The sequence below is a fragment of the Crassostrea angulata genome, chromosome 6 (genome assembly GCF_025612915.1).
Source record: "Crassostrea angulata isolate pt1a10 chromosome 6, ASM2561291v2, whole genome shotgun sequence".
Classification (NCBI taxonomy): domain Eukaryota; kingdom Metazoa; phylum Mollusca; class Bivalvia; order Ostreida; family Ostreidae; genus Magallana; species Magallana angulata.
The window spans coordinates 39,447,306-39,462,030 of NC_069116.1; the positions used below are offsets into that span (position 1 = coordinate 39,447,306).

At 32.5% G+C, this 14,725-nt stretch overlaps 2 protein-coding genes across 4 annotated transcripts in view; both read right to left on the reverse strand.

The window, feature by feature from the left end:
- Window positions 1-70: 70 nt before the first annotated feature.
- Window positions 71-6,053, reverse strand: LOC128188959 (uncharacterized). Of its 2 annotated transcripts, none has more exons than XM_052860300.1 (9): window positions 5,902-6,053; window positions 4,948-5,058; window positions 3,923-4,072; window positions 3,435-3,578; window positions 2,877-3,031; window positions 2,369-2,522; window positions 1,494-1,652; window positions 1,140-1,270; window positions 71-448 (listed from the first exon to the last, which is right to left on the reverse strand). In XM_052860300.1, exons 1-9 carry the CDS (start codon window positions 5,917-5,919, stop codon window positions 370-372), a joined length of 1,101 nt encoding a protein of 366 aa, XP_052716260.1. In that variant the 5' UTR covers window positions 5,920-6,053; the 3' UTR covers window positions 71-369. The 2 variants fall into 2 exon arrangements, with proteins under 2 accessions (XP_052716260.1, XP_052716261.1); XM_052860301.1 differs by having other exon boundaries at window positions 5,907-5,926.
- A 1,764-nt stretch (window positions 6,054-7,817) lies between these two features.
- Window positions 7,818-14,725, reverse strand: part of LOC128188960 (ADP-ribosylarginine hydrolase Tri1-like) — a 28,695-nt gene continuing 21,787 nt past the window's right edge. Inside the window, exons 6-9 of one of the 2 annotated variants that reach the window (XM_052860303.1) lie at window positions 14,459-14,612; window positions 10,519-10,677; window positions 9,959-10,089; window positions 7,818-9,013 (exon numbers count right to left, since the gene is read on the reverse strand). In XM_052860303.1, coding sequence (XP_052716263.1) covers window positions 8,935-9,013; window positions 9,959-10,089; window positions 10,519-10,677; window positions 14,459-14,612 — 523 coding nt within the window. In that variant the 3' untranslated portion in view covers window positions 7,818-8,934. The remainder of the gene's footprint in view (window positions 9,014-9,958; window positions 10,090-10,518; window positions 10,678-14,458; window positions 14,613-14,725) is intronic. The other variant, XM_052860302.1, reaches the window with a different exon arrangement.

Sequence of the window (14,725 nt, forward strand, 5' to 3'; positions counted from 1 at the left end):
AAAAAAAACAAAAAAAAACAAAAAAAAAAACAATTAAGTTCAACAGGTAGACTTTTTTTTCTTTATATAAATTAATTATTAAAAATCAAAATCCAAGTAATATGAAATTCTTTGATATATGTACAACTGCTATTCAAAACAACAACTTCCTATTTTGAAAACTGTAGGTGGAGTTATCCGTACAATAAGGATACCCTTTTGGCAGCCGCTTGCCCGCCTGACATTTTCACAATTTCAATAACCAAACTTTCGGAAAACCCGGTTAGAAAGGAGGATAAGTTAAGGTGAACTTCAAATAACATTAAAGTTCATATATTTGAATATCTGAATTAGTGGGTTTTTTTTTTCATTGTGTCCATTTAACATTTGTCACACTTTTTCTGATGGCCCTGGATTTGGACCTGCATCCTTGCTTTCTACTTCCTCTCCATTTGTCATTCTGAGGTACCTGTAATTTTTCAAAAGAAGGTTTATGAACAAACTGTGCAAAGTTGACATTTTCTGTGATTTTTTAATGTATTTATATTAAATATTGAAAGGCATATAAATGAATATATCCTTTAGTTAAAAAGTGGACATGCCTGCAAACTCATTAGCATATTAACTTGGTTCATTGTTAGAAATAATCTAATTTTGCAATTTTGTTGAATGATCTACCTAAACTTTATGAGTTCACTTCCTAGACACAAAAAACTATACTTTTCAGATATTTGTTAGCTGATCTTTGCCAAGTTATACCTATCATAATAAACCTAACAAATCATTGTCTTTTAATCTTTAGAACTTAATGGAATTTCCTAGATTGAAACATTTATGAAGTATTGATCTTATCACCACCCATCCTTCATTTAGATATCTGCTGATTTAGGCCAAAATTTAAGATATATAAGTTTGATGTACTCCAACCCAAATTTTTTCAAAGTGGGTAGGTTGGTAGCTCTTTAAACAAATTCAATACTAATTGATACAAAAATATAATCGAAACGTTTTTTCTTAAATAACATGGACAATCAATTTTTAAAAAAATCAAATTCAAAAAGCTGAAAACTATTTTGGGAGGGGGCAATTTAAAGATTTTTTTTTTTCAAAATATCAATAGATACAATGAAAACCTTTCTGCACCAGATATCACAAATTACCTAGATATCTGTTGGTCTAACCACTCTTTGTGCAACAAACCGTCCTTCCACGATGCAGGGATAGCATCTAATCCTAGTTTACATCCCAGCAATGCTCCTGCCACACATGCATTTGTATCTGCATCCCCGCCCTGTAAAAAAAAACCCCACAAACATTGTTACCCAGATATCAACATATTTCTACACACATACACTGTACATATATAAGAAATGTATCCAAGACATATTTTTATCAATCTAAACTATTTCTTTTAAAGAATCATTTATCGAACTATTTTTTTATCCACAAACTTCCTGCAGTAAATGGTCAGGAAACGGTTGTCATCATTCTTTACTTATGACGTGTTCTTGTACCTGCATTACAATTTTGGTGATGGCTTTTCGGAAATCATTCTGTTTCAATCCCCAGAATCCACATCCCATTGACTTGAATGTGTAGCCAATCTTTCCAGGTTCAGAAAGCTTTAGTTGTTTTATGTCTTTACACTTTAAATACGTTAACAACTCTTTCTTCTAAAACAAAAAAATCACTGACTGTAAAACTTTGATGTTACATTCTCTGTCAATTACATGTATGTCATACAAATATTCCACTTGCCAATTTAATTCATTTTGATAAACAGTGATTTCAGTAAAGAGGTATAGCCTGGGACTTAAGACTAGCTCGAATTACCCAATTACCCGGTATTTTCTTATGTCAATTCATTGATCTGTGACTGATAACATGACAAAGGTGGTACGAGACATCTATCAATACCAATATGGATTCAAATAAATATTAAATTAATTATAACTAAAATACTCTTATCGGTTTAGAATTTTTAAATTTTTCAATACTGAAGTAACTAATATATACGTTTTAAACATTTTTGGAAAAACAAAAATTTTAAAATCTCTAGGGGGATTCGAACTCATGACTAACAGATTAATTTGTAGTGATCCATCTAGCCAACTGTGTCAAGGTGGTAGGTAACAATTTTGGAAAAGAAATTTTGTTTATAAAATTACACTTGATTTTATTGGTTATTTCGAAAATAACACGTCACATCATAGAGGTGTCCCATACCACCTTAAAGTCTACTTCTTAAAAAAAAAATACAAGAAGTATACATTCCTCTCCAAAGAACTATCTCACCCCACCCCTTCCCCAATCCAAAATTTAATAATTAAGACCAGTTTTATCTTGGGCTCAATAATGCTAACAATGATTCCGAAAAAGCCAGACTTACTTGTTTCTCAATTTCTACGTATTTAACAGCAATATCATACGTGTCCTTGATGATTTGGTCAACTTTGTAATGGCCTGTCCTGTCCACATGTTTTTCATTTCTCTGTAACATCATTGCTATGGCAACGGACACAGCCACAGCTGAGGCCTGACATCTGCAAATGGAAAACAGATTTCAAATGTTGATCATGCTTAACTTTATAAACATATTTCTATGGATTATGAAAATTTTAAATGGGCTCAAAATTGGCTAATACTGTCCAGGTATGAGTCTTTGATAATTCTTTTCATTTAAGTTATAAAACGTTTCTGTACATGGACATTCTAATATAAAGAGATACAACTTTCATTTGGATCGAAGACAATTAATTCCTTCTAAAACATTCTAGTCAAAACGAAATTTTTGTGAAATTTTTGGAGCCCAAGTACATGTATGCTTAAACTGTAGTCATACTCTAATTTTTTTAAAAGAAAATTATAATCAACAAAGTAAAATTTCAGTCACAGACCTGTGATCATGGTGTGTTACTCTGGCTATGTCAGAAGCATTTTTGGCCACTTCCTCCAAGTCCCGGAACCTGTGTGTGCCAACAACAGAGGTTCTCATGACCCCGCCGTTAGGGGCGATGTTACACTGACCTGATCTCCACACAAGTTCAGCACACTGAAAATTAAAAAAATCTATTCGTTTTAAATCGTGTGTACATGCAATTTTTGCCTAGAAAAATATTCAATGACAACGAAATGTTAATGAAAAAAAACCACCCTGTTGCTTGCTAAAATAATACATGATTATTCAATCTTTTCAAATACGTAAATTGATAACTAAAACTATAGTGTCATATATGCAGATTTGAATGTGACATTCTAATCTAAATTTAATGGCATATCGCGCTTTCGGTCATGCATAAAAATACCAAATACTGGATATTTCCAATATGCATAGAATAGAATATCCTCATTCATTCTTTCCTTCCTATTTTTACTATCCCAATGTCCCGCAATCTCTCTCAGACCTTATAAATACCAAATGAAGGCTAAAGTGTCTGAAATAGTACTGTACATACTGCATGTGGGTCATCCTCATATTTTTTTTGGCGAAGAACAGTAGCTGTAGTTCTACCAAGCCCTTGTCCGCCAAAGTCTCCCAGCTCTGGAATACCATGTTTCATCCAGTTCTTGATCCTACGAGCAATGTCTTTATAGTCTACCTGCAAACAATTGATGCAGATTCATACAGGTAATTTATTTACAAACAAAAAACTTATCTTAAAGGATCATCAAACAAGGACAGATATCAGAATCAATAGCATTGAGTTGTGTTGTTGTTGTATTCGAGCAGACACTGACAACAAAATTGAGAAGAATTTGATTAAGCTTCAACTTTTCTGATGTTGTCAAAAGACAGACAACAGAGTCAGGAGAATTTGTTCAAAGCTTCAGTTTTTCTGTTTCAACTGAGATAAGAGTACTTAATTGTGACACTAAAATACCAGGTTATTTATCAAATCAAGTCAAAGTCAGCTCATCGAATAATTAGTATAAGACAACATACCTTCCCTTTGTTATCAGTGATAGACATAAGAATCATCAGCATTTGGTCAGAATCATCGGTCCAGTCTCCTTCCTTCCATCCATTCCTGTGAGAATCACACACAATGGCTTTATGTTTGTATTCCAAATTCATCTTTACTCTCTCATAATACTGTAAAATGAAATACCCGAAACACGTTCTCAGGACATTTTTTTTTTCATTTTGTAACAATTTTGTTATTATTCTAACTTTTTAAAATTAATGTTATTTTGGAGACAATGTGGTGTAGTTAATTAACGACAGGCTGTATCAGATCCAACGGCAACATTTCTTGCTCAGGTACTCAAATGGAACACAAGATTATTTAAATTTAGAACTCACTGATATCATACTAGTATTTAATTTAAACAATATGTAAAAAATAGTTCTCAAGAAGTTGACAAGTTTGGCCGTTTCCTCTCAAACTAAATCTCTAATATCTGTAAAAATTATTATCAAATGTGCGAGACAAAATATATAAAACTTATTCGTCTTGAGAATTTGACAGATTTTGCCTGCGTTTATAGTTTGAAAAAAAATCTATATAAGATCTATGCCTTTGGAACAAATATGATGGTGAAAGAGATCCCTTTTAAACCAATAATTATCACACTCAGAATCATCAACTTTAACAGACTAATGTGAAGTGTTTGACCCAAGAACGCTTTGTGTCAAATTGGTTGAAGAAAGCTCTGTGGTTATTAAACAGACTATAAAAAGTAAAGGGACAAATGACACCATTTGGGCTTGTGTGAGTGAAAATCAAAATGTCTTATCATTTTGTATATACTTTTTCATTTCCTGTTTGTTATTTGTCTATGCTATAAAAAGGGGGGGGGGATAGGACGATCGAAATCTAGAAAAAGGGGCCGGAAGTAGCCATTGTCAAAGAAATAATTAAAAGATAAACTTGACTCTCAATACGGAAATAAATTAAGTACATGTAATACTATACACAGGGAAATATTTGCTTGCAATTGTAAGTAAAATCAAGATGTTGGACATACAGTTTTAGCTTCTTCCTTGGTCAGAAATTCTGTCAACAGTCCAATAGCGTCACCTATACACTGTCCATAAAGAACAGCTTTAATCTGATTTTGTTCTTCTTGGCTCAAAACCTACAAAGTTTATTTACACAGATTTATTGGCAATCTACGGAATAAGTGGCTCACAAAACTATAATATTATATTGATAGCTAGTCCGTTAAGGATATAATATACAATTCCATTTGAGGCACTTTTTAAAAAAAAAATTTCAGCAGAGCTCATTGCCTAGGCCCAGTTATCTGTATTTCAAAATTTGATTTAAATTTTTTCAGAGATAGATCCCTCAATTTATTTAAATTCTTTGGGATTAATCTGATAAACTATACTGGCATATGACCAGTTCTCACCTTGGACCAATTCTCGCCAGTGCATTGTTACATCATTTTACGTTTAAAAAAATAATTTTACGCATTGATAAAATGACATTATGATGCACTGTCTTAAAATTGCTCTTGGCGAATATTGTTCGTATGCCGGCCAGTCATAAGGCCTACTGTGCATACAAACAATTCCTGCCAAGGACCATTTCTCGCCAGTGCATTGTAACGTAATTTTATCGACACATAAAATTTTACATAAAATTAATTACATGTATAATTTAAAAATGACATAACAATGCACTAGCAAGAAATGGTCCATGGCGAGAACTGGTCACACGCCAGTATATGAAAACTTGCTTACCAAAAGTTGTTACATTAAAATATGCATTATAATGGGAATTAACAAACAAAATATTTTTGGCATATCAAAAGTGTATTTTATTTGGGGTATAACTTAACGTTATATCCCAAACGAAGAGCTATTATAACCCGACCGTTTTGAAGATTGGTCCCAACTTTCAATGAGAGAGAGAGAGAGTGAGAAAAAAAAAAAGAGAGAGAGAGAGAGAGAGAGAGAGGAGCTAACAGACTTACCACACCTGAGGAAGACATTGTCGTTACTGATGTTTAATCGGCCTATGGTTTATAAGTAACTTAATCTATGCAAGCTTAAAATAACTTACGACAGAAGTTATTTTTGGCGTCAAGCATATCACCTTGATGTCATTAAAAATCAATAGTCGAACTCGATAGACTTATGTGATACTTCTAAGAAATTGGAACATGTAACTACGATTCATCCCTACCATTTTACATCTTTTTAAAAAGTATTCCAATAACCCATTCATATTTATTTAGAACAAATTGTTCATCAAACATCGTCGGAACCCACGGGTTTTCTAACTCAATCGAATTAATTATCATCATAATTAGAACTTATTTTAAATCTTGACCATTGTAACTATAATCTTGAATCATTCAACAATACCCATCATAATTGATCTTTTTTTTTCTCCTTCAGGGTGTGCCAGATCAAGCTAAACATGTCAGCAAAGAGTATGAGAAGTGTCTGGCAGACATGATAATTATGATCGCCCGTTCGCTCCTAGTTTTGCGAAGGAGCTGTGGGCAGGGTTGAGTAGTGTGGCAAGAAGCAAGGACTACCAGTGGGTAAGCTTAATCTGGCCCTGGGGCCATAAAAGTTAGATGAGCTCACTTTTGATCTCAGTCTCACTTTTACAAAAGGGACATATAGTGGAAAATGAGACTGAGATCAAAAGTGAGCTCGTCTAAATTTTATGGCCCCGGGGCCAGATCCTTGCAGTATATATGAAAGAAATCTTATTCGGCCAAAAAAAGTGTATTAATCTTCGAGCCATATGTTTCATAATATAATGGGTAGGCAGGTATTTTATTTTTTTGACAAATATGCAAAGGAGGAGTACTGAGTATAACTCAATATTTTAATTCTGAATTGATATTTCAGATATTATTATCAATATAGCAATAAAATAAATCAATATGGAAGTTATGGGGATTTTAATTGTCTTGGTTGTGTATAATATATGAGTAAAATTGTTTCTTTGATTAGTCTAGCTCTTCTGTTGCTCTAAAAAAATTCAATTTACTTATTCTTAACTGAAAGATTAAAACGTTGGATAAAAAGGATATTTCTGGATTTCAGAGACACCTAAAAGATGTTTCTCTTCATATCTGTTTGATTACTATTTACAGCACATGAGTGTCTTCGACCAAAGATGGCCATCTGTTGACACCAATATGATGGTGAAAGTGAAACTAGTGATGAATGGTGGAAAATCTGTGGGACACATCTCTGTCAAACTGAAGGACTGTGGTTGTCTCAGTGAAGACGAATTCCTGAAACTTTGTAAAAAGGAGGCGAAATTTAATCGCAGTGTTGGAGATTCCTTTGTAGGGTTCCAGTGGAGCCAGAATTAGTTCCTACAACATGTGTTAGACTTCTCAGTGCCAAGTCATGAACAACAGAATCAGAATTTTAAGGAAGAAAGGGGAGAGAACTGAAGGAAAATTCGTTTGAGCCATTCAATTTGTTCATTGATCATAAAGACTTTGTATAAACTGTTTCTGTCATTTAGAAATTATATTCTTTTTTGTGGGAGTGTTTTTAAAAAATCTACATGGACATTTAGATACAGGTCGAATGGTCAAAAATGTTTACAAAAGCTACTTTACAAGAACCATGTGCAGTGAGACAGTAGGTAACAAAATCAAACCAATATATGTCATTTTCTGTGACAGATATTTACAAGTATACCAAAGGCACCTGACATATAGTTTCTCGTAATGAAAAATATACTCCAGTCCCTCCTACTTAATATTGCATACATATGTTGCGCATTATAGGGTCATGAGTATATTTTTCATTAAAAAAAAAATAAATACAAGTAATGTTCGGTACATGTATCTTTGATCTATAGAAGTTAAACAGTATGTACAAGTCAAAAAATAATACTTGTATGAAAATCCTTTATTTCAATCTAGTAGCAATAATAATGCTGTAACAATTAACATATAACAGTAAATGTATATCAGACAATAAATGCACAAAGTAACTGAAACGAAAAATAAAAATTACAAGCATTACATGTACTTCATAAAAGAATGTTAAAAATGTATAAAATTAAAGATATTATCTAAATATATATAAAAACATGTATCAAAATAAACACCTATGAATAACATGTATTTTAAAAAATATTCTAGTATGAAAAATCAAGAAGGGTAAGTCAAAGAGAATAATTTGTATAGTACATGTATATATCAAACAGAATATCATCAAACAGTATCTATAATGCCATGCAAGCAATATAATCTCAGAATGCGTAATGGTATTAATGGAATAGCTGTAACCTTGACCTCAGACATGGATAATTGTCTGAGCATAATGTCTTAGTGAGTCACTGAGTAAGACCTGATTGAGTCCAGATTTAGGGACATTGCCTAAGTAACGATCATATTTCTTTGAGGCAATATTTGGTTTTAAGTTATTGGCCCTGAAAACCGTTAATGCTAATCGATACCTAAACTTTGACTGATAAGAAATGACCTTAAAAAGGTGAAGGTAATGATCCATTGATATTTTTTAGGATCATCTTCTTGTTTCAACTATGTAACAAGTGAAAAGCTGTCAATGTGACAGCAAACAGGATTTCCTTTTTTGTGAACAGTATCCATAATCCATCTGTCAACCTTGAAATGATAAACAATACCTATCCAGAGAAATGAAGTACCCTTTATGCAATATTCTGCCCAAAAAATAAATAAGGTCAACAGGTAGCATTTTTTTCATAAATTATTAAAAATTAAAATTAAAATCCAAGTAATATATCTCTGATATATGTAAAATTGATATCCAAAACAACAACTTCCTATCTTGAAAACTGTAGGAGGACTTATCTGTACAATTTGGGTACCCTTTTGGCAGCCGCCTGCCTGCCCGCCATTTTCACAATTTCAATAACCAAATTTCATTTGGAATACCCGGTTAAAAAGGAGGATAAGTTAAGTTGTACTTTAAATAACAGTCAAGTTCATATATTTGATTATCTGACAGAATTTTTTTCCATTGCGTTCATATAAAATTTGTCACACAGTTTCTGATGGCCCTGGATTTGGACCTGCATCCTTGCTTTCTACTTCCTCTCCATTTGTCATTCTGAGGTACCTGTAATTTTTTAAAAGAATGTTTATGAACGAAATGTTGACATTTTCTTTGATTTTTTTTTTTTATGTATTCATACTAAATTTTAAAGGCATGTCAATGAATATATTCATTACTTGATTAAAAAGTGGATATGCCAGCTAAATCATAAGCATATCAACCTGGATATAATCTGATTTTGACAAAAAACCTATACTTTTCAGTACAATTTAAGCTGACCTTTCCCAAGTTTTACCTATCATAATAATTCTAACAAATCCTTGTCTATTAACTTGTAGTACTTAATGGAACATCCTAGATTAAACATTCATGAAGTATTGATCCTATCACTACCCATCCTTCGTTTGGATATCTGCTGATTCAGGCCAGTATTAATAATATAAATGTTTGATGTACTCTGACCCAAATTTTTCATAGTGGGTAGGTAGCTCTTTATTTTCTTTTTTTTTTTTGTACATCAATAATCTGATAATCAAACTATATTTTTTTGGTTTTCTATCCCAAGAAAGCTAAACAAATTCAATACTTCTTGATACAAAACAACCAAAATCTATTTTTAATATGACATGGACACTCATTTTAAAAAATCAAATTCAAAAAGCTGAAAAAATAAAATTTTAAATTATTGGGTGGGGCAATTTTGATGGGTTCGTCTGAGTACATCATTCAAACTAATATTTAATTTTGGCCTCAATTTAAAGGATGTTTTTTTTTTTTACAAAATATTAATACAGCAGAACTCGGTTATAACGAGTCACTGGGACCTAAGAAATTACTTCGTTATATCCGTAATTCGTTGTAACCGTATAAGAAATTCATTAAATTTACATAGCTGGGGATCCAAGATGACTTCGCTATATCCGTGTATTCGCAATATCCGTGTTCGTACTAAACAGGTTTTACTGTATATAGATACAATCAAAACTTGTACTAGATATCACAAATTACCTAGATATCTGTTGGTCTAACCACTCTTTGTGCAACAAACCATCCTTCCATGATGAAGGGATAGCGTCTAATCCTAGTTTACATCCCAGCAATGCTCCTGCAACACATGCATTGGAGTCTGCATCCCCGCCCTGTAAAAAAAAAACCCACAAACATTGTTACCCAGATATCAACATATTTCTACACACATACACTGTACATATATAAGAAATGTATCCAAGACATATTTTTATCAATCTAAACTATTTCTTTTAAAGAATCATTTATCGAACTATTTTTTTATCCACAAACTTCCTGCAGTAAATGGTCAGGAAACGGTTGTCATCATTCTTTACTTACTCCCTGTAAAAAAATCCCACAAACATTGTTACCCAAATATCAATATATTTTTATATACATGCAACGTGTCATATACAAGCAATGTGTCCAATACATTTCCTTTATCAATCTAAACTTTCTTTTAAAGAATCATTTATTGAGCTATTTTTTTTTTTATCTCCAAACTTCCTGCAGCAAATGGTTTTTCTAGTCGTTTACTTATGACATGTTCTTGTACGTACCTGCATTACAATTTTGGTGATCGCTTTTCGGAAATCATTCTGTTTCAATCCCCAGAATCCACATCCCATTGACTTGAATGTGTAGCCAATCTTTCCAGGTTCACAGAGCTTTAGTTGTTTGATGTCTTTACACTTTAAAAAGGTTAACAACTCTTGCTTCTAAAACAAAAAAATCACTGATTGTAAAACCTTGGTCTAAAATTATCAATCATATATATTAAATTATGTCAAACATACGTGTATATTTCATATACCGGTATGTCAATTTAATTCAGTTTAATAAACAGGGACTTTAGTAAAGAAGTAAATTTGGAGATACTTCAAATTATTTTCTCATGTGAAATTCATTTTCGTCTTTTTGAGGCTAAATAATTAAATTTCAAAATCAGAAGATTTATCAAATAGTAATTAACAATTATACTAAATGTACATATATTTAATCTCAAATTCTGCCTTTCTTTTTCTCCTCCTGAAAATAATACATATACCAGCTAGTACATCTTTATATATACAGGTGTATGTAACTAATCTGCATGTACATGTGTTACCTAGGGCCGTGCTTCCTAAAAATCATTTATCTGTAACTGATAACATTCTTAAGGTGGCTCTATACACCCACAGTTTATTCCAATTTTCAAAAGAAGACCACAAAACATATACTTATCAAATATTAAAATGATGATAGGGATACTATAGGTATTTTTAAAGAATTTTTTAATGTTTTTTCGTGTTTTTGTAAAATATTTTTTAAAAAGACAGGTATTAACAAATTGAGAGAATTTTTTTGCCATATGATGGATATTTCCTTCGGACAGATAAAAAAAACAAAACACTTTTTTACATTCAAAAATGTTATTATTGCAATTTTTTTAAGTAATTCCCCAAAACATAATTTTTCACATTTTTTTACTGTTGACAAATCATCTGAAAAAGTTGCTTGATGTTATAAGAAAATGTATTTTAATAAATATGACATAAAAAATTGAATGAAAATCATTGCAAATAAACACAAAAAATATTTTAAAATTTATTTGGTATGAAAGTTCCTCAGTTAAGGGTTATTGTTCCTAAGTCCCAAGTCCCAAACACCTTGGGGGCTTTTCATTGCTGAGTTGAAGAAAATGTCCTAAATATAACGTTGGAATGATAAATACATTCATATTTCATTATAGGCCTCGTCCTGTATAAGTGAATATATTCGCTTTAATGCAGAACTAAGTCAAATATATAAAGGGGAAAATTGGCTAATAGGATTTATGTAACCCAGCCTGAGAGAAATTCAAAGCAACCCTCTCATCCCCTTAAGGCGCTGATATTAATGTGCATTAAAGTATATTATAATTGAAATATTTTCACCAGTTTAGAATTTTCTTTCACAGTATTCAACCAAAATATACGTTTTAAAAAATTTTGGAAAATTAAAATATGTATTGTTCTCAACGGGAATTGAACTCATGACCTGCATGTTTGTAGTGAATCCACTTATCCACTGCGCTACGGTGTAACATATCGATGATGGTAAAGAAATTATTTAAAAAACTAGACACGATCTCGTTGCGAGCAACGAGGAGGTCTTCCGTCCGATTTTTAGAATAAGGAATGGCCTTACTCTTGATCTTCGTCAACGAAACTTATCCGGAAAAGGAGGCGGAATCTATGAGTGTTATGGGTGAAAGACGATCTATCCCTTTGGTGTCCCTTATTTAAGGGATCAGCTCCTTTTCATTCATTTTCGTTAAAAGATATTTTTGTGTAACGCTAATAAATGTTTAGAAATTGGTTACCGTTTTTGAGATATCTGGGAAAAATCGTTTTGGTATCCGGTCCTAAAACTCCTTTAGGGTCCAGATAACAAACAATATATGGTTGTACATTGTGAAGCACATTATTTTGAGCATCTTTTGTTAATACTGCTTTCCAGAATTTTCCTCTATTTCGAGATATTGAAGATCAAAGTGTTGGACTTCTGGCCCCTTAAAATCCTTAATTACATAACATAGGAGTAAATGATTACCATGTATAGGTAAATAACCTTAGAATGAACATTATTGCTTCTATAACGTATCACAAAATATTTCACAGTAAAAAGCTATCATTAAAAGACTTTAGGCCCCCCTCAGCCCCTTATTTGAAGGGCCAGTCCCTTTTTCTTGATTTCATAAGAACGTTCTTGTCAATTCAAACACATTTTGTTCAACAAGTGTTTACAAATTTTGTACCGTTCTCGAGATATCTTGAGAGGGTCGTTTCCGGGGCCGACCCTGTAACTCCTTTTAGGGACCGCATAACAAAGAAATTATGGTTGCAGATTGTTTTGCTCTATATTTTAAGCATCTTTTGTTCAATATTGCTTTTCAAAATGTTCCTCTATTTTGAAATATTGAAGATCAAAGTTTTCGACTTATGGCCCCTTAAAATCCCTAATTACGTAACATAGGAGGAAATGATTGCCATGTATATGTAAATAACCTTAGAATGAACATAATTGCCTCTATAACGTATCACAAAATATTTCACGGTAAAAAGTTATCATTAAAAGACTTTAGGGCCACCTCAGCCCCTTATTTGAAGGGCCAGCCCCTTTTTCATGATTTCAAATGAAAGCTCTAATCAATTCAAACACATTTTGTTCAACAAGTGTTTACAAATTTTGTACCGTTCTCGAGATATGTTGAGAGGGTCGTTTTAGGGGCCGACCCTGTAACTCCTTTTAGGGACTGCATAACAAAGAAATTATGGTTGCAGATAGTTAAGCTTAATATTTTGAGCATCTTTTGTTCAATATTGCTTTTCAAAATTTTCCTACTTTTTGAGATATTGAGCATCAAATTTTTGGACTTCTGGCCCCTTAAAACCCCTAATTACGTAACATAGGAGTTAATGATTGCCATGTGTAGGTGGATAACGTTAGAATAAACATAATTGCTTCTATAACTTATCACAAAATATTTCGCAGTGAAAAGTTATCATTAAAAGACTTTAGGGCCCCCTCAGCCCCTTATTTGAAGGGCCAGCCCCTTTTTATTGATGTCTTATAAAAGCTCTTGACTTTATAAAGATTTTTTGTTCTACATGTTATAACAAAATACAATCAAGAAAAAGATATTGAAAGAAAACCACGAAAAATCACGACGCCTTTTTAACTGTAATTTTCGAGCTCGGGCGAGCTTCGGCGCTTTTGGTCACAGGAAAATATATATACCACATGTCAGATCTACAACTTTTTGTCTACAATCCCTGAAATTTTGAACTCAATATCTTAAATCGTTTAGGAGTTTACCCCTGGACAAGCCGACCCTCTGAAAATCGTTAAATTGTAAATAACTCAAAACCGGAAGTGACGTCATCATTAAAAAAAATTTCCAATAAGGTTCAGATCATTATCTATCAGACCTAAAAGTTTCATGTAAATCGGTGGAGTAGTTTTCGAGAAATCGCGTACACAAAATTGGTTGGAAAAAAAAAGAAAAATAATAATAATAGGGAAAAAGAAACCGAACGAAAACAATAAGGTCTTCCGTTGGAAAACGGAAGACCTTAATTATACTTGATTTTATTGTTTATTTCGATAAATAATACCACACAACGTGAAGGTTTCACATACCGCATTACTCGAAAGTAATGAATTTTCCAATTATCAAATTAAATCTATTCATTTAACAAATTTTTCAAAAGAGCGGTCCCCATACAATTCGCCTCAGTTTAAATCAGCCAGTACCGGAATTGGATGCTTCCAGATTTACTTTTTTGCGTACTGCGTCATCAAAAAGTGGTGTATAGAGCCACCTTAAGTCTGTCTCTTATAAAAAATACAAAAAGTATACATTCCTCTCTTAAAACCTACCTCTCCCCACCCCCTCCCCAATCCAAACTTCAATAAGGCCAATTTCATCTCGGGATCAATAAACGCAACAAATGGTTACAAAAAAGCTAGACTTACCTGTTCCTCAATTTCTATGTATTTAACAGCAATGTCATAAGTGTCCTTGATAATTTGGTCAACTTTGTAATGACCTTTCCTGTCCACATGTTTTTCATTTCTCTGTAACATCATTGCTATAGCAACAGACACAGCCACAGCTGAGGCCTGACATCTGCAAATGGAAATCAAGGTTTCAAATGTTGGTCATGTTTTAATTTATAATCATATTTCTATTTCTCATATTTCTACACGAAAATTTATAGATGGGCTCAAAATTTGTTAATA

Bases quoted from the DNA above. Each gene is read 5' to 3' on its own strand.
- LOC128188959 (XM_052860300.1), bottom strand. The intron at 2,523-2,876 runs GTCTGTGACTGA...TTCCATTTGCAG, and splicing joins GTAACACACCATGATCACAG to ATGTCAGGCCTCAGCTGTGG. The intron at 1,653-2,368 runs GTAAGTCTGGCT...TTTTTGTTTTAG, and splicing joins ACGTAGAAATTGAGAAACAA to AAGAAAGAGTTGTTAACGTA.